The sequence below is a fragment of the Chelonia mydas genome, chromosome 7 (assembly GCF_015237465.2).
Source record: "Chelonia mydas isolate rCheMyd1 chromosome 7, rCheMyd1.pri.v2, whole genome shotgun sequence".
NCBI lineage: Eukaryota > Metazoa > Chordata > Testudines > Cheloniidae > Chelonia > Chelonia mydas.
In genome coordinates this window covers 32,563,702-32,589,288 of record NC_057853.1, presented here as the reverse complement: position 1 = coordinate 32,589,288, position 25,587 = coordinate 32,563,702, and the positions used below count along the sequence as shown (strand labels likewise).

The 25,587-nt window shown below is 54.5% G+C and overlaps 1 protein-coding gene across 2 annotated transcripts; it reads right to left on the bottom strand.

Annotated features, from left to right (window-relative positions):
• Positions 1-7,487: 7,487 nt before the first annotated feature.
• On the bottom strand, positions 7,488-10,513 carry KCNK7 (potassium two pore domain channel subfamily K member 7). Of its 2 annotated transcripts, XM_037904129.2 has the most exons (4): positions 10,072-10,497; positions 9,417-9,812; positions 8,739-8,994; positions 7,488-7,881 (listed from the first exon to the last, which is right to left on the bottom strand). In XM_037904129.2, exons 1-4 carry the CDS (start codon positions 10,394-10,396, stop codon positions 7,815-7,817), a joined length of 1,044 nt encoding a protein of 347 aa, XP_037760057.1. In that variant the 5' UTR covers positions 10,397-10,497; the 3' UTR covers positions 7,488-7,814. The 2 variants fall into 2 exon arrangements, with proteins under 2 accessions (XP_037760057.1, XP_037760058.1); XM_037904130.2 differs by lacking the exon at positions 7,488-7,881 and having other exon boundaries at positions 8,659-8,994; positions 10,072-10,513.
• Between the last annotated feature and the right edge of the window lie 15,074 nt (positions 10,514-25,587).

Here is a 25,587-nt window from a genome sequence, read left to right as displayed (position 1 = left end):
CTCATACACTGCTGCAACTGAGTTGTGTATAACAGCTGCACTCAAAAGGAGTCAAAATTTCCAGAGATCTGCTACAGGGCTATCTATGTAGCAAATCCTCCGATCGATACACAGTATAGTCACTCTTCTTACTACATTCTGTTGGCCACCAAGTCAACTTTGCTGTGATGCCTCCATGGATGGGTGGTGGGAGGGGAATAAGACCAGGACATTTGCCCCAAGGGATGTGTGTGTGTGTGTACACAAATGTTTTGGTGGCTTTAAAGAGGAGTTGGTGGCTCTGACAATTTAACTTCAGGAATAACAAGTAAATATGCACATGCACAAATCACTATAATTTATTTATGTAGTTTAAAACTGTGAAAAGTGATGTTAACATACAGGTGAACCCAGGAACAAATGTTTACTTGGGGGGGGGCACTCCCCGACTTTTTCCTTTTTCAAGCAGCAGCAACAACAACATGCTATAAGGACAATTGCCTGAGCCCCCCCCCCAAATGCCACAAGAGCTCTGCTGAAGCCAAAGCCTGAGCAATGTAGCTTCTGCTTCAGCCCCATGCAGTGGGGCTTTGGCTTTCTACCCTGGGCCCCAGCAAGTCTCATGCTGGCCCTGGACCCCTGGTTGAGTACCACGGCTCTAAGCCTTCTTCAGAGGCTCTCTGCTTGACACCTTCCCCCCCCCGGAGCAGTGGGTGCCCATTGCCGGATGCCTGAGCCCCCTGCTGGGGGTCTGCAAGGCCCGGGCTAACTCCCGCCCTCCCCCTGTCTGAGCCCCAGTAACCTTGTCAGTGAGTCACGAACAGCCCAGGCCAGAGTAACCCCCGGCCCCACGATGGTTAAAATGTGCGGGACGTGGGGGGGGGGGGGGCGGCTGCTGCTCCAGCGCCCGCGCCAAGAAACGGGTCAGAGCGTCAAACCCACCCGCGCTGCGTCGCCGCCCCCGCGCGGAGCGCGCCGCTCACGCCTCTCCTTTGGCTCCGCGTGCAGCAGCAACTTCCGCTCGCTCGCGCGTAGGCCGCTTCCGGGCTTATACCCCGCCCCATTGGCCGCCGCCCCGACCAATCCGAGCTGAGTCCCCGTCTGGCTCCACGGGGGGGCGGGGTCTGTTTCTAAGAGCGCACGCGCCGGGCCTTGGTTTTTCAGGGCGCATGCGCCGCTTCGCCCGTCTGGCGGGGGCGGACTCGCCAAGCAGGAGCCCAGGGGCTGGTGCTGCGCTGAGGGGGAGCGTGGCGCGAGCAGGGCTGGCGTGATCCACTCCTCCGCGGAGAGGGGGGCGCTGGGGAGGCCATAGGGTGACCCCGATTTTTGGGTCCTTTTCTTATATAGGCTCCTGGTACCCCCTCCACCCCCCGTCCTGATTTTTCACACTTGGGGCCTGCCCCCGGGACCTCCCCCGGGCGGGGTTAATGGAGCCAGCGCTTCAGCCCACAGGGCAGAGCCCAGCCGCGAGGATCCACCCTGGGGGGCGATTTCTAACCCCCATGGGCGCAGGAATCTCATGCGGGTGGGGGGAGGTTTAGCAGGGAGGGAAACGCCCTGGGGGCCGGAATGGCTGCAGGGGTCCTCCAGCCTGTGCCCAGCACGGGATGCTGCTGCTGGAGCTCAGAGCGGGCACCGCCAGCCGGGCACGGTCCCGCCTCGCATTCGAGACAAACCGCTCCCTTCCCCCCCCCCCCCCCCCCCCCCCGTGCCGGAGCTTGGAAATGGAAAACCAGGAGCCTTGGGGGCTAAACAGCTGTACACACTTACACTGGAATGTCATGCTGAATTTATCAGCATCCTCGTAGCAGTACACCCTCCCCTTCCCCACGTGCAGTAACGAAGCAAACGCAACCTACCTCATGGAAGGTATTGTCCCAGTTTTAAAGATAGGGAAACTGATGCACAAAGACAGGTGGTTTATTCAAAGCCACACAGGGATGAGGAGTCCTGACTCCCAGTCCTCTCTTCGTATTGAGAGACGGTGGTGAAAAGCCCCCTACCCCCACCATAGATTGGGATGGAAAGGAATATACCCTCGCTCTCCCCAGAAGACATCTGCAGCCCCTACAATAAAAAATACTAAATCCAGCAAAAACTGTATGTAGCCAAAAAAAGACCCACCAGCCCACAACAGCTGTACCACGTCAGCCCCAGAGAGCATCACTGGCAGATGGCTTCCTATTGCTTTCACAGAGGCTTTTATACGGGGATCCTTTCCTGTCATGCTCAGAGGCACAGCTAAACCCTCCTCAAACACTCCTGATAGGCAGGGACCCAAGCAAATTGCAGCACCCCAAGCATTTCTCCCTTCTTTGTGGTCAGAACCCAGAAGCAAAGTAAGCAAAAAACAAAGCTGAGGAAGGAAATAAACCAAAACGTTATAATGACAAGATCCCTAGCCAAAGCAATACGATTAGGTGACGTTAACCAACAGCTGAGACCAGTGGCGCATGCTTGGAAGGGTTTATTGTTGAAAATTATCTCGTGGTTTTGACCGATGGTGGCCCAACTAGATTTAATGCAGCAGATGACCGTTTTTCTTGCTTAGCCCTGGGAATTATAACAGCAGATATTGCAAGTAGATGCAACTGGAAAATGTGTAAGGAGGAAGGAATGGGAGTGATCATTTGCCTACACTTATTACTTTTCAAGGACGAGGTGAGTTGAAGGTAATGAAAAATGACCCCCCTGGTATTTTCAGAAAGCTACCTGGGAACTATTTACAAGTAAGTTACTGATTTTGTGAATGTTCATTGTGAGAGTGATGACAGAGAATTTCAATGACGATGTAATAAAGGAATTATGGCTACTGTAGCTGTTGCTATTAAATAGGATATTGAAGTACATATCCCAAAACGATACCCTCCCTTCCATGGTAGAATGAGGTGTGCAAAATGATAGCTAAGGAATGGAACAAAGCTTATAAAAAGGCAAAAAAGACAATCAATAGTAGAGATCTAACAAAGTAAAAAAGTAATAAGGAAATAGCACAAAGCATTATTAAAAACAAACAACTAAAGAACAAAGTTGGAATCCGTGCTGTGGGCAGACAAACATGCCAAGACATCAGAAACATTCAGACTAAGCCCTGGTCAGTCTACATTATAAACTTCGCTATAACTACATTGCTCAGGAGTGTGAAAAATCCACACCCTGGAGTGACACACTTATACTGACCTAACTCCCCGTGTAGACAGCGCAATGTCAGCAGGAGATCTTCTCCCATCCACATAGCTACCGCCTCTCAGGGAGGTGGATTAACTTCACTGATGGGAGAAGTTCTCCTGTCAGTGTAGTAGCATCTTCACTGAAGCGTTGCAGCATTTTAAGTATAGACCTGCCTAAGGGCATGGCTACACTTGCAGATGTAGAGCGCTGTGAGTTAAACCAGCCTTCGGAGAGCACATTAGGGAAAGTGCTGCAGTGTGTCCACACTGACAGCTGCACGCGCACTTGCAGTGGCATTGGGAGTGGTGCATGATGGGTAGCTATCCCACAGAGCCCCTCTTCCCATTCTGGTGCTGTGACTTGTGGGAAGGGTGCAGGGGGTGCTGGTCATTCTGGGTCCTGTTCCAATGCCCCGTGATGCATCGGTTTACATCCCAGCAATCCCTGTGCTTCTATGCTTGACCCCATCTTTCAGTGGTTCTTGTGCTGCGCACTCTGTCTTCCCTTTCGGTCTGTGGGAATGGAGCCCAAACTGCAGAGGAGTACGCTGACGAGTCTTGCCAGCATGTCACATTTGGCAGTCGAGTTACTCCTTAAGATCCAAACTGACAGCGAGGACTCCGGCGATATTGATGCGAGTAACACATACAAGACGAGACTTCTTGTGGCAGTCACGGTCATGCTCACCACTGTGGAACGCCGGCTTTGGGCTTGGGAAACAAGCACTGAGTGGTGGGATCACATCATCCCGCAAGTCTGGGATGCTGAGCAGTGGCTGCAGAACTTTCGGATGAGAAAAGCCACTTTCACGGGACTGTGTGAGGAGCTCGCCCCCACCCTGCGGCGCAAGGACACGAGATTGAGAGCTGCCCTGCCGGTGGAGAAGCGGGTGGCTATTGCAATCTAGAAGCTGGCAACTCCAGACAGCTACCGGTCAGTCGCTACCCAGTTTGGAGTGGGAAAGTCGACAGTTGGAATTGTGTTGATGCAAGTTTGCAGGGCCATTAATTGCATCCTGCTCAGAAGAACTGTGACTCTGGGTAACGTGCATGACATTGTGGCTGGCTTTGCACAAATGGGTTTCCCTAACTGCGGAGGGGCGAAAGATGGGACGCATATTCCAATTCTGGCACCAGCCCACCTAGCCTCCAACTACGTTAATCAGAAAGGGTATTTCTCGATGGTTCTCCAGGCGCTTGTGGATCACCATGGGCGTTTCATTGACATTAATGTAGCCATGTCCCATGTCTCATTGGGACTGACAAAATAGAAGTTCTGATCATGAGAAAGCAGCTAAAAACATGGTATGAAATGGAAGGGTTGCCATAGAAATGCCCTTGAGTGAACAGGAATTCAAAAGTCTCGTACAGAAGAATATAAAAGAGGAATGGCAAAAAAATTGGGACTAATGAAAGAAGAGAAAGGAGATTTTTTGATTTGTGCCCTACAGTTGAGGATAAGGCCGTTCTTAAGGGCCTGACCTAGGACAATGAAGTGACTTTGTTTAGCCTGTTAACTGACCACTGGGGCTTAAACAAAAATCTGTTTTGAATAAATAGACACAAGGATGGGCAATGCACGCACTAGAGGGCAGAAGAAACAAATCACCTGTGATGGGTACATAAGGGCTTTGATAAAGGCATTCTAATGTCTTAAGGTAACAAAAGTTACATTGTTATTTAGTAAAAATAGCGGGGAAATGGGGTAGTGGCAGCAGGGCGTTGTTACATTACCTGAAGGGCACAGGGCAAAGTAAGAGCGTATAAACCGCTGAGTATTGAGGAATCATAACTGCTGATGGCGATGGACTATTCAGTCAAGTCTGCTTCACCATTAAAAACAAAAAAAAAAGAAAAACCCAGTGGCGTCTAATAGAGCAAGGGGAGAGGGTTGGGATCCAGGACTCCTGGGCTCTATCCCAGCTCTGGGAGGGAATTGGGGTTGTGGGGTTGGGGGGGAGAAGGGAGTCAGGCCTCTGATGAATGGCCCTCTCCAGAGCCGATGAGTTCACATGAAATCCCGCCCCCCAACCCTCCTGAGGGCAATGAACAGGCCCAGATACCATGGAGCTGGATAGAGGCGCATGTGGGGATGGATGGAGGGCTGATGCTCACCTGAGGCAGAGCAGAGGCTATGGCTCATAAACTTTAAGGCCAGAAGGAACCAGCATGATTACCTAGTCTGATCTGCACATTGCAGGGCACAGAATCCCCCCCATCCCCCCCCCCCGATCATTTGCCCCTAACCTCTGGCTAAGTTACTGACTTTGAGTTACAGAGGATCCACAATTTACTCTAGTTCAAACCAGCAAGTGACCCATGCCCCATGCTGTAGAGGAAGGCAATAAACCAACAAAAACAAACCCAGGGACGATCTGACCCAGGGAAAAATTCCTTCCCAACCCAATCAGTTAGACTCTGAGCATGTGGGGCGAGACCCGCCAGCCAGACACCTGGGAAAGAATTCTCTGTAGTAACTCAGAGCCCTCCCCATCTAATGTCCCATCACTGGCCCTTGGAGAGATTTGCCAGTATCAGTCATGGAGGGCCACACGCCATTGTAGACAGTCCTATCATACCATCCCCTCCATAAACTTAGCAAGCTCAGACTGGAGGCCAGTTAGGTTTTTTGCCCCCATTGCTCCTCTTGGAAGGTTGTTCCAGAACTTCACTCCTTGGATGGTTAGAAACCTTTGACTAATTAGGAGCCACACGTGTTGATGGCCAGTTTATAGCCATTTGTTCTTGGGTCCACATTGGCACTTAGCTTAAATAACTCCTTTCCCTCCTCTGATGTGTTTATAGTGAGCAATGAGATCTTCCCTCAGCCTTCATCTGGTTAGACTAAACAAGCCAAGCTCCTTGAGTCTCTTTTCCATTCCTCGGACTGTCCTAGTAGCCCTTCTCTGCACCTCTTCCCATTTGAATTCACCTTTCTTACACACAGGAGACCAGAGCTGCACACAGTATTCCAGATGAGGTCTCACCAGTGCCTCGTACAACGGTCCTAACACTTCCCTGTCTCTACTGGAAATACCTCACCTCATGCATCCTAGGACTGCACTAGCCTTTTCCATGGCCCCATTATGCTGGCAGCTCATAGTCATCCTGTGATCGAGCAATATGCCCAGATCTTTCTCCTCGGGAGACGTCCCCAGCTTATAGGAAAAGCTCTTGTCACTAGTCCCTGTGCACGGCCTTGCACTTTGCAGTATCACATTTCATCCCATTTCTATGATTCCAGTTTTCAAGGCTGTTCAGCGCCACCCTACAGCCAGAGCCCCAGGCGTAACCCAGTGCCACTGACCGACAGGATGGTGCCTACAGAGAACCCGACTCCTGGGTTCTCTCCCACTGGGGATGGGCAGTGGTTAGCGGTGGGGTGTCTCATCCGCTGCACTGACTGTCCCTCCCCCTGGACCCTCAGCTTCTCCCCCTCTCTTATTCCCCCCATGTCCCTTCCAAGGGATTGTGGGGGATTTGGTTAGTTTAACTCCCCCCCTCCAGGATTAGTGTGTTAGGGAAATTACAGTGAACATTTAGCTCAGTTTAATTCCCCCCCCATACACGCCCCTCCCAGAGCTGGAGACAGAACCCAGGCATCCTGGCTCCCAGCCACCCCTGCTCTAACCCAGTAGACTCCACTCCCCTTCCAGAGCTAGGAAGAACCCAGGAGTCCTGGCTGCCAGCCCTCCCTCCCCAGACTCTCTGGTCTTGGCTGGGCGGGTGGGGGGGGGGCGGGCTGTGCCCAGCAGGATAGAGGAGAAGGAAGAAGCAGTTCCAGATGGTATTGAGCCATGTGATGAAGAGGGGTGTACATCCAAGGCAGACAGGGCAAGCCGGCCACAGTGGTTTTCCCATACCCAGGACAAGGGGATGCCAGCCACCATCAGGGCCCCACCCCGCACCCTCCCTGTGGCCCAGGCCCAGCAATGCTGTCCGGCGAGGGGATCCGCACATGGAGGTGCTCACCTGAGAAAGGAAAGGATGAGTGCAGCACTGCAAGCTTTCTCCACAGCAGTGCCCCTAGCTGGGAATTTCCTTGCAAGAGTTATTAAAAAAATATAAATAAATAAACCACCACCACATTGTAACTGGCTGTCACGGACTCACAGATCGTGCCCACTCTTGGCCCCGTGTGGTCTGGGGGTGTGTGTGTGTGCCCCTTTCAGTGAGACAGCCCTTTTCCCGGGGGTCCACTCTCTCGGGGTTAAGCCCCTCCACCTCCTGGAGCTGCGCCGCTCTGAGCCTTAGCACACCTGTTTCTTGCCAGGGCCTCCACTCCCAAAGGGGATGATGCCACCCTGTTCTCTAGATGGAGCGACTCTCAGCCAGCGTAAAACAGGAGGGTTTATTGAGTGTTGAACACAGCACAGGAAACTCTCAGGGCCTCAGGCCTGGCCTCCCTCAGCACAGCATATCCAAGTCTCTCCTGCATCCAGGTGGGCTCTGCCTGCTCCTTCTCTCCAGCCCAGAGCCCCCCTGCTTCCCAGCTGGGCATCTGATATCACCAGCCCCAAGCCCCGCGCCCCGCCTCTGTCCATTGTCTTCTCTCCAGGTACACAGGGGGGTCGCCTGGGCCTCCTCTCCTCTCTTCGCAGCCCATTGTCCTCCCACTGGCGAGACCCGGCTGTGACTCCTGAGCTGGGCCTCCAGGTCACCAGATTACCAGTCGCTGGGGTCTCCATTCTCCACGCCAGTGGTTGAGGTCCTAAGTTCCCTCGCTGGTCCTCTGTAACAACAAACTCCCTCTCCCATCACCTTGTTGAACCCGTAGCACCTAGGGAAACTGAGTCCCACCCCCTCTGCTTGCCAACCCTAGGAAAGCCAAGCAAATCCCCCATAGAAAACAAGGAAAACAAGAAACTCCCCCACTTCGTCACACTGCCATTAGGAACTTTTTACCTATATTGGACTGTGCAGATCCTGGATTAGAACCCAGAAGTCCTGGCTTCCAGCACCCCCTGCTCTAACCTACTAGACCCCCTCCCTTCCAGAGCTGTACCCCTCTGGGAAGGGAATTTTCAACTCCTTGGGCCAGGAGGTAGGAGTGACCATAGGGCCCAGATGCCTGGTGGCCTTTGCTGCTCCCCTGGTCTGTAAGGCTGTCATTGGCCTGGCTCCGGGATAGGCGCAGGGTCCAGGACTTACCCCCTCCTGGGGAACAGCTCTTAGCAGCTTCTGGGTAATTCCTGGAGGTGGGGGGATAGGACACAGGAGGGCAGCTTGTTTACTCTGAGGGTACCAGGTGTCTACCCATCCCCATCCAGCCCAGTATCTCCCCCTCCCCTGCCCACTCTGGGTCACACTTGTGGGCCATTCCATGCCAGTGTCTCCCCTCTCTGTTGCCCCAGATCCAACCCATGGGATCAGCCACCCCTGTATCTCCCCCTCTCACAATGAGATCAATGGACTCATCCAGCCCATATTCTCCCCCCCCTTCCTAGGACAAAACAATGGTACCGGTACCAGCCTGGCACCCCCACTCCACATGCCCATGGTCAGTGTCTATTCTGTACAGTTTCCTTTATTGATGCATGAAGGGAGGTGGGGGGGTGGGGGACACAACACATTGTCCATGGAGGTTACCCAGAGGGGCCGTCAGGGGGCGCCGCTCTCCCATCTGCCTCATTGTCCGCTTGACTCCAAGAGGGGGGGGCCCCACAGACAGTAGCCAGGCCCAGCTGGTCACGGCTCAGGATCTCCAGCCGGTCATCGTCTTCAGTGGAGGGGGAGGCAGGGGCTTGTGTGGGGGCAAAGAATCGGACAAGGCTGTGGACCTCACGCAGTTCATAGATGGTCTCCAGGGCCAGCAGCATGGCTAGGAGCCCCAGGAGAAGGTAACCTGGGGGGGGGGGGGGGAGGGAGATGAGGATCAGGGTGCTGAGATGGGATTTCTCCCCTTTCCTCTGCAGCACAGCACCCCTACTGACCCCACCGCCTCCCTGCAGCACAACACCCCCTACAGAGCCCCTGCCCCATCCCTGCAGCACAGCGCCCCCTACAGAGCCCCCACCCTGCTCCCTGTACCACAGCATCCCCTACTGACCCCACCCTGCTCCCTGCAGCACAGCGCCCCCTACAGTCCCCACCCCTTCCCTGCAGCACAGCGCCCCCTACTGAGGCTGCCCATGTCCCTCCCTGCAGCACAGAGCCCCCTACTGAGGCCCCCATGTCCCTCCCTGCAGCACAGAGCCCTCTGCTGAGCCAGTCCCCCCACTCTTTGCAGCACAGCATCCCCTAGTGACTGCCTGGAGAATGGCTCACAGGTGATGCTGATTTTGTAGAGATGACGCAGTGAGGCAGGGCTGCTGCGACCTGGCACGTAGTCCCCAAGTCCGATGGTGCTGAGTGAGATGAAGCAGAAGTAGACGGACTCCAGGAAGTTCCAGCCGTTCTCCAGGGCCCAGAAGCAGAGGGCTGGCAGCAGGATGAAAAGCCCCAGCACGCTCAGTCCCATGGTAGCTGCGTGGCCCAGTGCTGCGTGGCCCGGAGGGATGCCCCAGTGGGTGTGGAGATACTGAACAGGCCGGTGGGTCAGCAGCCCCATGAGTCGCTGCAGAAGACAGGTGGCCAGGAGCAGAGTGGCTGGGAGTCCCAGGAGGGTGTAGAAGATGCAGAAAACCTTCCCCCCATCCGACAGGGGCACCGTATGGCCATAGCCTGGGGGGAGAGAGTCAGTGGGGAGGGGGATGGGGTGGTGCCCCTCCCTCCCAGCCCGCAGCCCCCCGCTCCCCCACCCTGGGCTCCCTTCGCGCCCCCCCCCAGTGCCCCTCACTCCCAGCCCGCAGCCCCCGGCTCCCCCACCCTGGGCTCCCTTCGCGCCCCCCCCAGTGCCCCTCCCTCCCAGCCCGCAGCCCACCCAGGGCTCCCCGCTGCCAGCTCCGCCGGCGCCCCTCACCCCGCCTCGGGCCGGCCCTACCCGTGGTGCTGAGGACACTGGCGGCGAAGAAAAGCGCCGAGCTGAAGTCCCAGTTCTCGTCGTCGGAGACGTTGCCCAGCGCGGAGACCCCGGAGCTGTCGGCGCCCAGCACCCGCTCCAGCAGCTGCTCCAGGCCGGGCTCCGACACGCAGCCCTGGTGCTGGCGCAGGAAGCCGGCCCTGGCGCCCCGCAGCGCCTCCCGGAGCCCGGCCTCCTGCGGCGCCTCGACGCCCGCGAAGACGGCGGCGCCCAGCAGCAGGAAGAGCCCGTAGGCGCCCAGCAGCAGCCAGTAGCGCCAGGGCTGGGGCACCGCCGGCAGCTCCATGGGGCCAGCCGGGGCGGGCGCAGGGGACTGGGGCAGCGGCCGGGCTGCTGCTTCCTGGCCGGGCCCCACCTGCCGCAGGTGGAGCCGCCTGGCCCGGGGCCAGGCGGGTGCAGCCGGTTCCTGCCGCAGCTGCTGAGCTGGGGTGTTAACCCTTCCGGCGCCGGCCTGCCCGCTGCCCGGATCTGGCCTCTGCGGAAACCCCCGGAAGGGACCCTGCAGTCGGATCGACTCCTTCAGTGCCCTGAACCCAGAGAAACAGCCCCGTGGGGAGGGTGCGAGGCTGGGAGCCAGGACACCTGGGCTCTACGCCAGCGAGGGGAGGGGAGTGGGGTCTAGTGGTTAGAGCAGGACCTTGCGAGCCAGGACATCTGGGTTCCACGCCTGGCTCTGCTGCTGACCTTGAACAAGTCTCCCTCATTCAGTGCCTCAGTTTCTCCTCCCAGCCGGTGTCTCGGCAGACTGGGAGCTGTTGAGGGCAGAGGCTGTTTCTCCCTGTGGGTCTTTGCAGCAGTGGGGACCCCAGTCTCTGCCAGGTGCTGCACAGACCCCCCCCCCAGGGAGAGCAGCCCCTGACCTGAACAGCTTCAGCCCCAGTCAGATTAGACAAAACCAGGATCATTCCCTATTTTACCGATGGGTAGGGTTGCCAGCCCTACCGACATTGGCATTGATCTCCTGGTAACTATTGGAAGCAGTGGAGGAGATTGTAATAGGTAGGGTACAATTCATGACATTACATCATGGGGGAGGGGGGGAGGGAATCTCCCGGAATAGCTTCAGTCAGAGTTTGCAACCCTGCAAATGAGGGAAACTGCAGTGCAGGGGAGATGCAGGGACCCACCCATGATCCTGCATAACATCGGCAGCAGAGATGGGATGTGAACCTAGGTGTGCTGCTGCAGCCCCCCAACCACAAAACCCTTCTCTGCTCCCCGATTACGGGCAAGGTTCTTCTGCACAAAACATCCAGCAAATTTCAGAGACCCCAGCATACAAACGGTTAACCCCTGAGTGCCCCAAACGGGGTGGGGAGGACTGACTGGGGGGAGGGAGGGTCTGCTCCCAGCAGCTGCATGGGGGTTACAGGAGGTCAGAGCAGGCATGTGTCTGGCTAGGCTATTGAAAGTGGCTGGCGTTGGGGAAGGGGGTCAGTGGGGTATGAAGCCGCCCTCCACCCCCAGGGACTGGAAGGGTGTGTGTGTATAGAATTGAAACCAACAGTGATCCCCTACACACACAGGGGAGACAGCTGGGATCTTTTGCAATAATCGTTGGCAAAGCAGCTGGTCTCTTTGGGCAATGTTGCCTGGCCCCCCCGAGCCCCAATCACCTTCCACCCTGGGCCCAATCCCAGGCCCTGGCATGCTGCATGCCCACTTGGCACCAGGGGAAGCAGCCGTTCAACAGGGAAGACCTGCGCTCCAGGGGCAAAATGAATGCAGCGATCCCATCCTGTCTCCTAGAACAGCCATGCCTCTCCCTTGCCCCCAGGGCCTTTGTCCCACACTGGGGACCACTGGCCACATGCAGAGGCCACTTGTGCAGATGGAAAGAGTGTGGCCGAGCTCGTAGCATTTCACACGTGCTTCGCACCAGGCCTGGGGTGGATCAGACCACTGGGCTCATCTAGCCTGGTATCGTGGCTGCTGGATTCAGAAACCTGGCAGCTCTGGGATAATTTAGCCCCAGGTAAAGGTTCCGCCAGACTCCAGAAAACTGAGGCATGGCTCAGTGCCACTGAAGCTTAGACCCACACCCCCAACCCAAACTGGGTAAACTGAGACACAGCTCAGCGTTGCTGAAGCTTAGACTCCACCAAAAATTGGAGAAACTGAGGCAAGGCTCAGTGTTGCTGCAGCTTAGACCCCAACAAAACTGTGGGAAACTGAGGTATAGTTCAGTAGTGCTGTAGCTAATATCTCAGCCAAACTCCAGGACTGGAGGAACCTTTTCCCAGGAACAAATTATCCCAGAGCTGAGTGGGTTTTAAGCCAGCCACAGGACTGGGCTAGATAGAACCACTGATTGTTTTTTACCTCGTCTAACTCTGGATATGGTGGCTATATCCACCCCCTTCTTTTTTTTTTTTTTTGTAAAAAGGCTGAATGGAAATCTAGTGGCAATGAGTCCCACAGGCAAAAGGTGTGTGTTTTGAGGCAGGGGAGGATTTCTCACAGGGCAGTGCAGAAACAAGAGGTAAGGATTAATAGGATCATCGGGAACCAATAATGAACTGAGAATGAGGAAATGATACCTCACTGGGATGTTGTGCTGGAGAATCCAGAGATGAAGTAACAAGGAACTGAAAGATTATTGTAATGAAATAAATAAAAGAACAACCACACAATATCGCTAATGAATAGAATTAAATAATTAATCAAGATGTTAATAAAATAATGATTACATTATTAACCCATGACAAATCATACATAATAAAATTTACAAATAAATATAATTAAAGAATAAATATAATAGTAAAATAATACATAAAAACATTACCAACAAAATAAAATAAACAATTATAGTCTCAATAAAATTAATGAAATAAATTGATATTTTGTGATAAAGTTGAGCATGAAATAAAGCTATTTTATTAATTATAATAATTAATAATTACATTATATTAACAAAATTATATGAAAATAAACAAATATAAAATAGAACATTTAAAACATAATAAAATACAATAACATTAAATGATAAGCCAACAATAAATTATAATTAATAATTATAAAATGTATAACATAAAGGATAATTATTGCTATAAATTAATATAATAAAATTATACCAATTAAATCTATCAATAACTATAATCAATGAAAGAAAAACACTAATAAAATATTAATTATAAAAGCACTATAATAATAAATCAGATAAAATTAAATGATACAATTTAATAAAATATAATTAATTAATAAAAATAACAAAAATAATAAATGGAATGATCGAGATAATTAATAAAATGTAATATATACAATAATAAAATCAATAAGATATATTTTAAAATCAATTAATGAAATAAATAAGAAACATTAACTACAACAGGGAAAGCAATAGAAAATATGTGAACAAATAAAAATGAAATTAACCCAATAAAAAGGAAATGCATAATAAGAAGAAACAAAATACAGGAAGGCAGACATAATAAAGTGGAGAGATAATACATTTTTTAAAAGTCACTAAGGACAAATTTAATGTTAAGAAACCATAAACAATTCATAAGTATAACAAAGAGCTCACACAGCGTATATTTAAAAATAAATTATTAATGTAAAACATGATGACAAACAGTACTAACATGACTGTCTGTGTGGATGAATAAATGACAACACATAGATACTAGACTGCAGGAGACAAGCCTACACCCCGGTTTGGGGTTGTGGGGCGTGGAGACTGTAGGGGGATGGTTCTCCACTCACAGAGTGTGCAGGGGAAATAAACCTTAAGGGGCGATCCTGTCCTACAGGCTGTGGGGGCTGGGTGGAATCTGGGTTTGATACAACTCTGATATATACCCCCCCCACGCCTGCCTGCCTGATCCCCTTTAGAAACTGAACCAGAGTTCCCTCCTTCCCCATGTGAATCTCAGGGGTGCAGTGAAGCATTAATTCTTCCCCCCTCCCCCCCCCGCTCCTATCCCACAGCCCACCTCCAGTGTGAACTCTCTGTCTGGGGGGATGACTCATTGGAACCCCCCCAGCACGTGCTGTGCCTATAATAGGGGGTCCTTTTGTGTCTGGTGCAGGCAGGGATTACGTGTGGGGGCACCTGCCATCTGCCACTGCCCCCCACTCCCTGGGGACCCCCTAACCCTGCTGCCAGCCCCACAGCCATTGGCTTCCCCAGCCTGACCATCTGGAGCTGTGGGGCTGCACAATAGGGCGGGGGCTTTATATATAGGGCTAGGGCATATAGGGGCACAGAGGACACACAGACTGAAGAGAGTGGGGACAATGCTGAAGTCCAGTCAGGCTGAGTGAGACCCCAGAACTGGCAGCGAGGTGCAGACAGGCCGAGGGAGCCCCCAGAACGGGCAGCGAGGTGCGGACGGGCCGAGGGAGCCCCCAGAACCAGCACTGAGGGCTGGACAGACCGAGGGAGCCCCCAGAACCGGCAGCGAGGTGCGGACGGGCCGAGGGAGCCCCCAGAACGGGCAGCAAGGTGTGGACGGGCTGAGGGAGCCCCCAGAACCGGCAGCGAGGTGTGGACGGGCCGAGGGAGCCCCCAGAACCGGCAGCGAGGTGCGGACGGGCCGAGGGAGCCCCCAGAACCAAGGGCTAGGCTGGCTGTGAGAGCCCCCAGGGCTGACAACAGTGAAGTTCTTACAGGCTGAGGCAGCCCCCAGACCTGGCATCAAGATCCACACAGGTCAAGAGAGCCCCTAGCGCCCACAATGCCCCGCGGTTTCCTGGTGAAGAGAACCCACAAGGCAGGCCCGGCCTCCTATTGGATCCAAGCCCCCTCAGCTGAGCCCCTTGGTGACAACCCCTGGCCTCCAGGCTGCCCCACACCACTGCCCCCCACCCAGGGGAGCCCCCCTGGTGCAAGTGGGACTCCAGCAGCCTGCCCTCTGCCCCAGAATCCCCTGCTGCCGGCAGCCTCCCCCTCCTCCTCGGGGCAGGGAGCCATTGTGTGCCAGCTGTGCCGCCAGGCCTACAGCGACCCACCCTCGCTGGCCCGGCACGGCTGCTCAGGCCTGGCCCGCGTGGAGTACCGCTGCCCTCAGTGCCCCAAGGCCTTCGGCTGCCCGGCCAACCTGGCCTCCCACCGGCGCTGGCACAAACCCCACGGACAGGGGGCAGCCAAGGAGAACCAGAGCCCGGAGCCGGGCATCAGTCCCGACTCCCACCGGGCTAACTTTGGCTGCACCCACTGCGCCAGGCGGTTCCGGCGCCGCAGCGACCTGCATAGACACCTGCATCTACACCGGGCTGGGCCAGGGCTGAGCCAAAGCCAGCATCTCCATGGCAACCGCCCCCCAACCCCCCTCTGCTTGCCAAAGGAGGGGGCTCTGGGCCTAGCTGTTGCCTCTCAGCCCCGTCCACTGTGGGCGGTTGTCTCCCCCAGCCTTTCCCAGGGCAAGGGAGGTCTGATCAGCCCTCCCTAGTGAAGCTCTGGGCTCCCCCCCGCAGCAGCTCTGCAGTGCCCCTCAATCCCAATCGGCAGCCCCCAGCTATCCCAACCCCGGGCTTCTCCCTCAGCTCTGTCAGTGCCCCATAATTCCAACCCACAGGCCCTACTACCCTAGACCAATGCCCTCAGTCCTGACCCACAGCCCCCTGCTATCCCAGTCCTGGGCTTCCCCCCTGGCCCCAGCTCTGTCAGGGCCCCTTAATCCTGACCTATCCCAGCCTTCAGCTCCCCCACCCCACCCCTTCCAGTGCCCTCAGTCCTAACCCACAGCTCCCTGCTATCCCAGCCCTCACCGCCCCCCCGCTATAGGAGTACCCCTCAATCCTATTTATTGTGTAACAGAGATTTTATCATGAAGATCTGAGAGCAACAAAGAACTGTTTTCAAAGAAGAAAACTGCTCAGGTCAGGCTGGCCCAGGGCCTCGCCTTCCCCAAATCCTGAGCGCTGGTGTCAGATGTGTACTAGACAGACTCACGGACTGGGCGGACCAGGAGCAGACAGACCCCCTGAGGCTTTGCTCTTCTGAAAAATTGAGACGTTTGCCTTGAAGATCCTGCACTGTGGGGAGGGGGTTTGATTTGCAACAACTGCCCTGTTCTGCGTGGATCCCTGGTAGCCCACAGGCAGAGAGAGGCCCACACCAGCACCACCCAGCCCAAGGGGTGCTGCCACGCTCAGCGTGGCACAGGAGCAGAGCTAAGCTGGCATGGTATGACCCTGGGCACTGCTTAGGAAGGCAGCTCTGTCTGTGCCTGGGGGAAGGCATGTCTTAACAGAAGGGTTTGGGGTGAGATTATTGTGTGGGCGAGGCAGTGGGTGTGTCTGCATGGGAGGAGTTTGTTTGAATTGTGTATCTCGGATGGGGGGGTGTTCCTATACTGCGTGGGGTTTGTTTTGTGTCAGTTTGTGGGTGGGTTGTCTAGTGCGTCTGTGGACACATTTTGCAACACCGTTGTGGTTCTGATCTGACGGGCCCAATAATGGCATGTTTCTGTATGCAAGGAGCTCTTTAATGACCTGAAAATCAAAAGGGAATCTGACAAACAGTGGAAATGTGGCTGAATTGCTAAGAATTAGTACAAAAGACTGGCACCCGCAGGCAGGAACAAAAGCAGAAAGGCTAAGGCACAGAATGAGTTACTCCTAGCAAGGGATACAAATAAGGCCTTGTGTAAATCAGGCGTTCACAGAAACGGTGAAATTAGTCCAAGATGGTGGTGTTTCCAGAAGCGGGGAGGCAGAAGCAGGGCTGTTGAAAAAATCATGGTATTGGGCTAATTTGGCTGCTTGTGGGGGAGTAAGGGCAGGGACTGGGGCTCAGGTCGCTCCATTCTCAGCTCTGGTCCAAGCTGTCGCTGTTATTTCCTGTCTGGCCAGCCGGCAGGGAGACAGGGGTAGTGCTGCCAATGTGCCGCAATGAGGAGCCTTGGCTGGCTTGACCTATAGTGGCCCCTGGTAGACTGGGGAGGGGAGACACTGTAGCACCAGCTGGCAAGGAGGAGAGATTGGGATCTACCACTTGGAGCAGGAGCAGGGGTGTGAGGGGGTCCTCCCCTGGCAGGGGGATCAGGGTGGGGGGATGGAATCGACCCCCCCCCCTTCACACAACTGATCATGCTCCAAGCAGCAGAACCTCACACATCCCTGATTCTCCCAGCAGGACAGGGCCCTCTCCCCCTCTCCCCAATCCCTCCCCCAGGCCAGATTGCCAGCATGATGAGGTGAGATATCCCCCCGGCCTACCACCTCACTACTCCCTCGGTCGGACCTCTCTGGAGTGGGACCAGCCTGCAAACCCCACAGGAGCACCTGAGGCTTCAGTGGTGAGGTGGAAGCGGATATGTCTGTTTCCGCCTCTCAGCTGTTGGAAGAAATACAGCAGTGTTGGGATGCAGGGACTTGGCTGCTGTGCATATTGCATGAAATTCAAACTCTCACCCATGACCCTGTTGTGATTTAAAAAAAAAAAACCCAAAACAATGCAATTTTTGCAGGGCCTGAGACATAAAAAGCAATAAGAAGAGTTTCTATAAACACATTGGGAGCAAGATGGAAAGTGTAGGCCCACTACTTAGTGGGGAAGGAGAGCTAATAATAGATGACATCAAGAAGGCTGAGGTCTTTACTCCCTGTTTTGCTTCAATCTTCACTAAAAAGGTTAATGTTGACCAGATACTCAGTACAATTAATGTTAACAAAAAGGGGGAAGGAACGCAGGCCAAAATAGGGAAGAGCAGGTTAAAGAATATTTAGCTAAAGTAGATATATTCAAGTTGGCAGGACCTATGGAATTCACTCTCAGATACTTAAGGCACTAGTTGAATCAATCTTGGAATCACTAATTTATCATTGGGAGCTCATGGAGGACGGGTGAGGTCCCACAGGACTGGCAAAGGGCAGATATACTATCTGTCTCTACAGAGGGGAACAAAGAGGACCCAGGGATTATAGACCAGGCAGCCTAACTTCAATACCTGGAAAGATACTGGAACAAATTATTAAATAATTGGTTTGTAAGTACAAGAGGATAACAGGGTTATAAGGAATAGCCAGCATGGGTTTGTCAAGAACAAATCATGCCAAAGCAACCACATTTCCTTCTTTGACAGGGTTAATGGCCTAGAGTGGATGGTGGGGAAGTGGTAGATGTGATATATCTTCATTTTATTAAGGCTTTTGACACAGTCCCACGTGAGATTCTCAAAAGCAGACTAGGGAAATGTGGTCTAGATTAAATTGCTATAAGGTGGATGCACAACAAGTTGGAAGACCGTCCTCAAAGAGTAGTTGTCCATGGTTCTCTTTCAGACTGGGAGGATGAATCTAGTGGGGTCCCGCATGGGGTCAGTTCTGAGTCTGGTACTATTCAATGGTTTCATTAAATGATTTGGATAATGGAGTGGAGAGTCTGGTTGTAAAATGTGTGTATGACACCAAACTGGGAGGGGTTGCAAGCACTTTGGAGGACATAATTAGCATTCAAAATGAGCTTGACAAATTGGAGAATTGGTCTGAAATCAACAAGATGAAATTCAATAAAGACAAGTGTAAAGGACTGCACTGAGGAAGGAAAAATCAAATGCACAACTACAAAATGGTGACTAACTGGCTAGGTGGCAGCACTGTTGAACAGGCTCTGCGGATCATAGTGGATCACAACTTGAAAATGAGCCAACAATGTGATGGGTGTATTAAGAAGAGTGTCATTAGTAAAACACAGGAGATAAGTGTCCTGCTTTACTCAGCACCACTGAGGTCTCAGGTGGAGTTCTGTGTTCAACACTTTAGGAGAGATATGGAGAACTTGGTGAGAGTCCAGAACAAAGCAACAAAAATGACAAATGGTCTAGAGAACCTACCCTCTGAGGAAAGGTTAAAACAACTGGGCATGTTTCATCCTGAGAAAAGAAGACTGCGGGAGAGCTGTTAACAGTTTTCGAATATGTTAAGGACTGTTCTAAAGAGGACAGTGATCAATTGTTCTCTGTGTCCACCAAAGATACAAAAAGAAGTCATCGACTTTGTTTCTAGCAAGGGAAATTCAGGTTGGAAAAAGCTTTCTAACTTTCAGGATAGCTCAGCTCCGGAGCAGGTTAGGAGGCTGTGGACTCCATGCCACTGGAAATTATAAGGATAGGTTAGTTACACAAACAGCTGTCAGGGCTGGTCTATGTATTCCTGGTCCTGCCTCAGCACAGGGCGCTGGACTAGATGGCCTCTTGAGGTCCCTCCCAGTCCCACATTTCTTTGTTTCTATGGAAAGCTCCCCCCAGCCAAACAGCCCCTGAGGCAGCCAGTCCCCCTTCGCTGGGGCTGGTTCAGAGATGGTGCTCCCAAGAGGGGAAAGGCCCCATGACCCATTTCCCGCCCTCTGAGCCAGCCAGTCTCCCTGGCCCTGGGGCCAGATCACAGCCAGTGCCCCCTAGAAGGAAAAGGCCCTATGTCCCTGTTACACAGCAGGGAGTGGGGTGGACTGACCAGGGAATGCCGTCTAGTTCTGCTGGGACTGTCTGCACGGGAGATGGGAGAGCCGGGGATGACTCCACTGGAGTGAAGATACCTGAGCCTGTAACCTGAGCTGGGAGGGGGTTGGACCCATGTGACACCTTTGCCCGGGGAAACTGGACAAAGGCTGGAGGAGGAGCTGGGGGAGGAGGAGTGAGACTGGGGGAGGGGAGTTTTTTGGGTTTCAGTTTTTGGGCTGGGTGGTCAAACGCAGGAACCCCAAGGCTGGGGTCTAAGCTCCCTGCCCCCCAGAAGGACTTGACTGAGGGGTCCTGGTTGTACCCACAAGCTCTGTTTTAGACTGTGTTCCTATTGTCCAATAAACCTGCCGTTTTACTGGCTGACTGAGAGACACGGTGAATCCCAGGAAGAGGGGTGCAGGGCCCGGACTCCCCCACACTCTGTGACAACTGGTGGTAGTGGTGGGATCTACTGCACCCTGTGGGTGGCACTTCCTGCAGTAAGTGACTGGGGAGCAGTAAAACGAAGGGGGATTGACGAAGACCAGGCATGCTGAAGGCTCAGAGAGGAGCGGTTTCGGGGGGGGCGGTTACCCCTGGGAGTGTGTGACCAGCAAGAAGGACTTTTGCAGTAACAGGGTTCCCCTGGGGATTGCAGCAAGCTGTCCCAGGGGCGGAGGAGTCTGCAGCTCGACCCTGGCAAAGGGGTGGTGATCTCAAAAAGGGCTGGCACCCTAGGGGTTCTCCCTGGAAACTGTGGGGAGCAGCGAGCACACAGGCCTGAGAATGGCCAGCAAGGAGATGTATAGCGAGCGCCTTAATAGCGACCGGGTGGAGATGTGCAAGCAGAGGGGGCTGCGCACTGGGAGGCTCACCAAAGAACAGCTGATTGCCCAGCTGGAGGAGGGAGATCGCTGGAACGAACTGATCCCTGTCTCTCAGGGAAGCAGCCTGGCAGATGCAGCACAGGCACCGGTGTCTGTCCCAGCGGGGCGTGAACAGTCGGCTGCTGATGGCTTCCCGAGACTCCTCCTACCTATGCCAAGGGGAAGGGCTGGGAGGAGCCCAGCAAATACTGAGGGCACTGTGACCCCTGCGACCAGCAGGGGATCCTCCCGGCAGAGCTCCCCATCGCTGGATCTGAGGTGGCTGCAATGGGAGAGGGAGCTAAAACTGAGAGAGTTGGAGCTCAGGCAGCGGGAACTGCAGGAGGAACAGGAAGAGCAGGAAAAGCAGCGTCCGGAGTGGGAAAAGCACCGTCAGCATGAGCTGGAGGAGAAGGAGAAACAGAGGCAGTATGAAGAGAAGCAGAGACAGCATGAGCTGGAATTGGCCAGGCTGAGGAGTAGCGAGCCCCCGGCTACAGTGAGTGATGGGGGACCCCCGACGGCACGGAGCTTTGATAAGTGCCTCCTGGCCCAGCATAAGGAGCAAGAGGACATGGATGACTTCCTGGATGCCTTTGAGACAGCCTGCGAGCTGCACCAGGTTGATCCTGCGGACAGACTCCAGTTTCTCACCCCCTTACTGGACCCCAAGGCCGTGGCATTGTACCGCCAACTGGAAGGGGTGGAGAAAGGGGACTACGAACTATTCAAAAAGGCCCTGCTACGCAAGTTTGGGCTGACTCCTGAGATGTATTGAGAAAGGTTCCAGAGTCAGTGTAAAACCCCTGAGGCCTCATATCTGCAACTAGCCGTCCGCATGGAGGGATATGCCACCAAGTGGGCAGAGGGGGCCCAGATGAAGGAAGACCTGGTTAAACTGATCGTACTAGAGTAACTGTATGAGTGGTGCCCATCCGACCTGAGGCTATGGTTGGTGGACAAAAAGCCAGAGAACTCACGACACGCAGGGAGGCTGGCCGATGAGTTTGTGAAGAGCCAGACGGGGTGGCAGGGAGGAGTCCCAAAGGAACAGGCCCGCCACAATGCAGAGAGACAGTCAACATGGGACCTCCCAGCGGGGAAATATGGAGGACCCCTTCCCAAGGGGAACATCCAGTGTCAGGTCCAACAGACCAGCTCGAGGGGATCAACGGGACATGGGCTGCTATTACTGTGGCCAGAGAGGCCACATACAGACCCAGTGCCCCAAGCTCAGGGACAGACTGAGCAGACCGAACCCACACAGGGTTAACTGGGTAGGGACCCAGCCAGATGAGGGGCAGACTTCCCAGGCAAGGGGGGCTGGCAGCTTATCAACTGCTGGATGCCCCGGACTCAAGGTTCTCCGTTTACAGGGTGGGCGCGGGACTGTCCCTGCGGAGTGAGTGCCTTTTTCCCTTGGAGGTGGATGGGAGGAAGGTCAGTGGATACTGGGATACGGGCGCTGAGGTGACGCTGGCCCGGCCTGAGGTGGTGGTGCCAGATCGGGTGATGCCCAACACCTACCTGACCCTGACGGGGGTGGGTGGGACCCCATTCAAGGTGCCCGTAGCGAGGGTACACCTGAAATGGGGGGCCGAGGGCCCCAAGGATGTGGGGGTGCACCACCATTTGCCCACTGAGGTGTTAATGGGAGGAGACCTGGAAGACTGGCCCAGCAAACTCCAGGGTGCCCTGGTTGTGCCCCATGGCCAGACTGGCTAGGGGCACTGTGCCCTGACCTCGGGGAGGGTACCTTGCCCGAGGCGCAGGACCCTACCCCAGAGGGGAGGGAGTGCTGAGGGGCACGGCTCAGAGAGGCTGTGGCCTCAGACCCAGCCAGCGAGAGGGAACTGGTCCCCATCCCTTCCCCAGCCGCTGAGTTTCAGGCCGAGTTGCAGAAAGTTCCCTCCTTGTGGAAGCTCAGGGACCTGGCCGACCTCAGTGTGGTGCAGACCATGAGGAGAGGTTGCAAGGAGAGGTTCCTGTGGGAAAAGGGGTTCCTGTACCGAGAATGGGCTCCCCCAAGGGAAATGGAGTCATGGGGGATCAGGAGGCAGCTGGTGGTCCCCAGAAGTTTCGCCACAAGTTACTGTACCTGGCCCATGACATCCCCCTCTCAGGGCACCAGGGAATCCGGCACACCCAGCAGAGGCTGCGGCAGAACTTTTACTGGCCTGGGGTCTTTACTATTGTCCGGCAGTATTGCCGATCCTGTGACCCGTCAGAGGGTGGGGAAGGCCCGGACAAGGGGAAAGCGGCTTTGAGACCCTTGCCCATCATAGAGGAACCTTTCCAGAAGGTGGCCATGGACAAAGTGGGACCTCTCAGCAAGATGACCAGGTCGGGGAAGAAATACATTCTGGTTGTGGTAGATTTCGCCACCCGCTATCCCGAGGCAGTGCCCTTAGCTTCCACTGAAGCAGACACCGTGGCAGATGTGCTGCTGACCATTTTTAGCCGAGTGGGGTTCCCCAAGGAAGACTTGACAGACCAAGGGTCCAACTTCATGTCGGCCCTGCTCCGGTGCTTGTGGAAGAAATGTGTGGTCCGGCACAACTGGACCTCTGCATACCACGCCCAAGCCAACGGGCTGGTGGAGAGGTTCAATGGGACGCTAAGGATGATGCTGAAAACCTTTATGAACCAGCACCCGCAGGACTGGGACAAGTACTTACCTCACCTGCTGATCGCGTACAGGGAGGTACCCCAGGAGTCTACCGGGTTTTCGCCTTTCAAACTGTTACATGACAGGAGGGTAAGGGGGCCCCTGGACCTGATGAGAGATGAATGGGAGGGGAAGGCCACGTCCAACGGAGAATCCGTGGTGGAGTATGCCTTGACCATCCGAGAAAGACTTGCTGAATTCATGGGCCTGGCCAGGGAGAACTTAGCCAGAGCCCAGAGGAAGCAGAAGGCCTGGTATGACCGCATGGCGTGGGCCCACACCTATGCCACCGGGGATCAGGTGATGGTTCTCATCCCCATGAGGAAAAGCAAACTACAGGCTGCCTGGGAAGGCCCTTTCAAGGTTGTCAAGCAGCTAAATGAGGTAAATTATGTGGTGGAGCTGTCTAACCGGGCACACCACTGCCGGGTGTATCATGTGAATATGATGAAGCCATATTATGACAGGGGGAATGTGGTGTTGGCCTTGTGCGGACATTGGGAGGAGCAGGGAGATGACCCTTTAGTAGATCTATTCCCTGGGACCAGAGCTGGTTCCCCCCGGAAACAATTTCCCTCTCGGATCAGCTAACCCCTGCCCAGCAAGCTGAGATCAGAGGAGTGTTGCACCTATATCGACAGCTGTTTTCCAACCACCCTGGACGCACTAATCTGACTGTCCACCGCGTGCAGACAGGATCACATTCCCCTATAAGATGCTCCCCCTTCCGCGTCACAGGGAAAACTGCTCAGGACCTGGAAAGAGAGGTCAGGGACATGCTGGCTTTGGGGGTGATCCAGCCATCTTCCAGCCCTTGGGCCTCACCGGTCGGTGGTGCTGGTCCCCAAAAAGGACGGGTTGATCCAGTTCTGTGTAGACTATCGGAAGCTCAACGCCATCACTGTATCTGATGCCCACCCCATGCCCAGGCCTGACGAGCTCCTAGATAAACTGGGAGGAGCCCGGTACCTTACCACCATGGATCTTACAAAGCACTACTGGCAAGTGCCGCTGGATGCAGATGCCAGGCTAAAATCGGCCTTTATCACCCCTCTGGGGCTCTATGAGTTCCTGACCCTGCCTTTTGGCCTCAAGGAAGCGCCACCTTCCAGTGCCTGGTGGATCAGCTTCTGAGGGGGATGGAGAGTTTTGCCGTGGCGTATATCGATGACTTCTGTATCTTTAGCCAGACCTGGGAGGACCATGTGACCCAGGTTAGACAAGTGCTGGACCGACTCCAGGAGGCTGGGCTGACTGTAAAAGCTGAGAAGTGCAAGGTGGGATTGGCGGAAGTATCTTACCTGGGCCATCGGGTGGAGACCGGCTGCCTAAAGCCGGAACCAGCCAAAGTGGAGGTGATCAGAGACTGGCCCGCGCCCCAAACCAAAAAGCAGGCCCAGGTCTTTAGTGGGATGGCAGGGTATTATCGAAGATTTGTGCCCCACTTTAGAGCCATAGCCGCCCCCATCACTGGGCTATGCAAGAAGGGCAAGCCAGACAAGGTGGTCTGGACCGGACAGTGCCAGGAGGCTCTCTGCGCACTGAAGGAGGCTCTGGTCAGTGGCCCAGTCCTGGCAAACCCAGACTTTGACAAGCCCTTTATGGTGTTCACCGACACCTCAGACAGAGCTGGGGGCGGTGTTAATGCAGGAGGATGAAAAGGGGGAGAGACACCCCATTGTGTACCTGAGCAAGAAGTTGCTACCCCAGGAACAACACTACGCAGCCATCAAGAAGCAATGCCTGGCCATGGTGTGGGCCCTTAAGAAACTAGAGCCATATCGCTTCGGGCGACACTTCACCGTGTACACCGACCACTCACCCCTGACCTGGCTACACCAGATGAAAGGAGCCAACGCCAAGCTCCTGAGGTGGAGCCTGCTCCTGCAGGATTATGACATGGACGTGGTCCGTGTGAAGGGAAGTGCTGACATGATAGCGGATGCGCTGTCCCGGAGAGGGGGCCCTGAACTTCCCCAGGTCACTGGTCAGAGTGACCCCACTCAGTTCAGTCTCGAAGGGGGGAGAGATGTGACACAGCAGGGAGTGGGGTGGATTGACCAGGGAATGCCGTCTAGTTCTGCTGGGACTGTCTGCACGGGTGATGGGAGAGCCGGGGATGACTCCACTGGAGTGAAGATACCTGAGCCTGTAACCTGAGCTGGGAGGGAGTTGGACCCAGGTGACACCTTTGCCCAGGAAACTGGACAAAGGCTGGTGGAGGAGCCGGGGGCGGGGGGGTGTTTGGGTTTCAGTTTTTGGGCTGGGGGGTCGAACGCAGGGAACCCCAAGGCTGGGGTCTAAGCGCCCTGCCCCCCAGAAGGACTCGACTGAGAGATCCTGGTTGTACCCACAAGCTCTGTTTTAGACTGCGTTCCTATTGTCCAATAAACCTTCCGTTTTACTGGCTGGCTGAGAGTCACAGTGAATCCCAGGAAGAGGGGTGCAGGGCCCGGACTCCCCCACACCCCCCACTCCGTGACAGCCCCATTCCCAGCCCCCCGGAACCAGCATTCATATGTGCCCAGGGCTGAGTGAGCTAACACAGTAGGCAGGA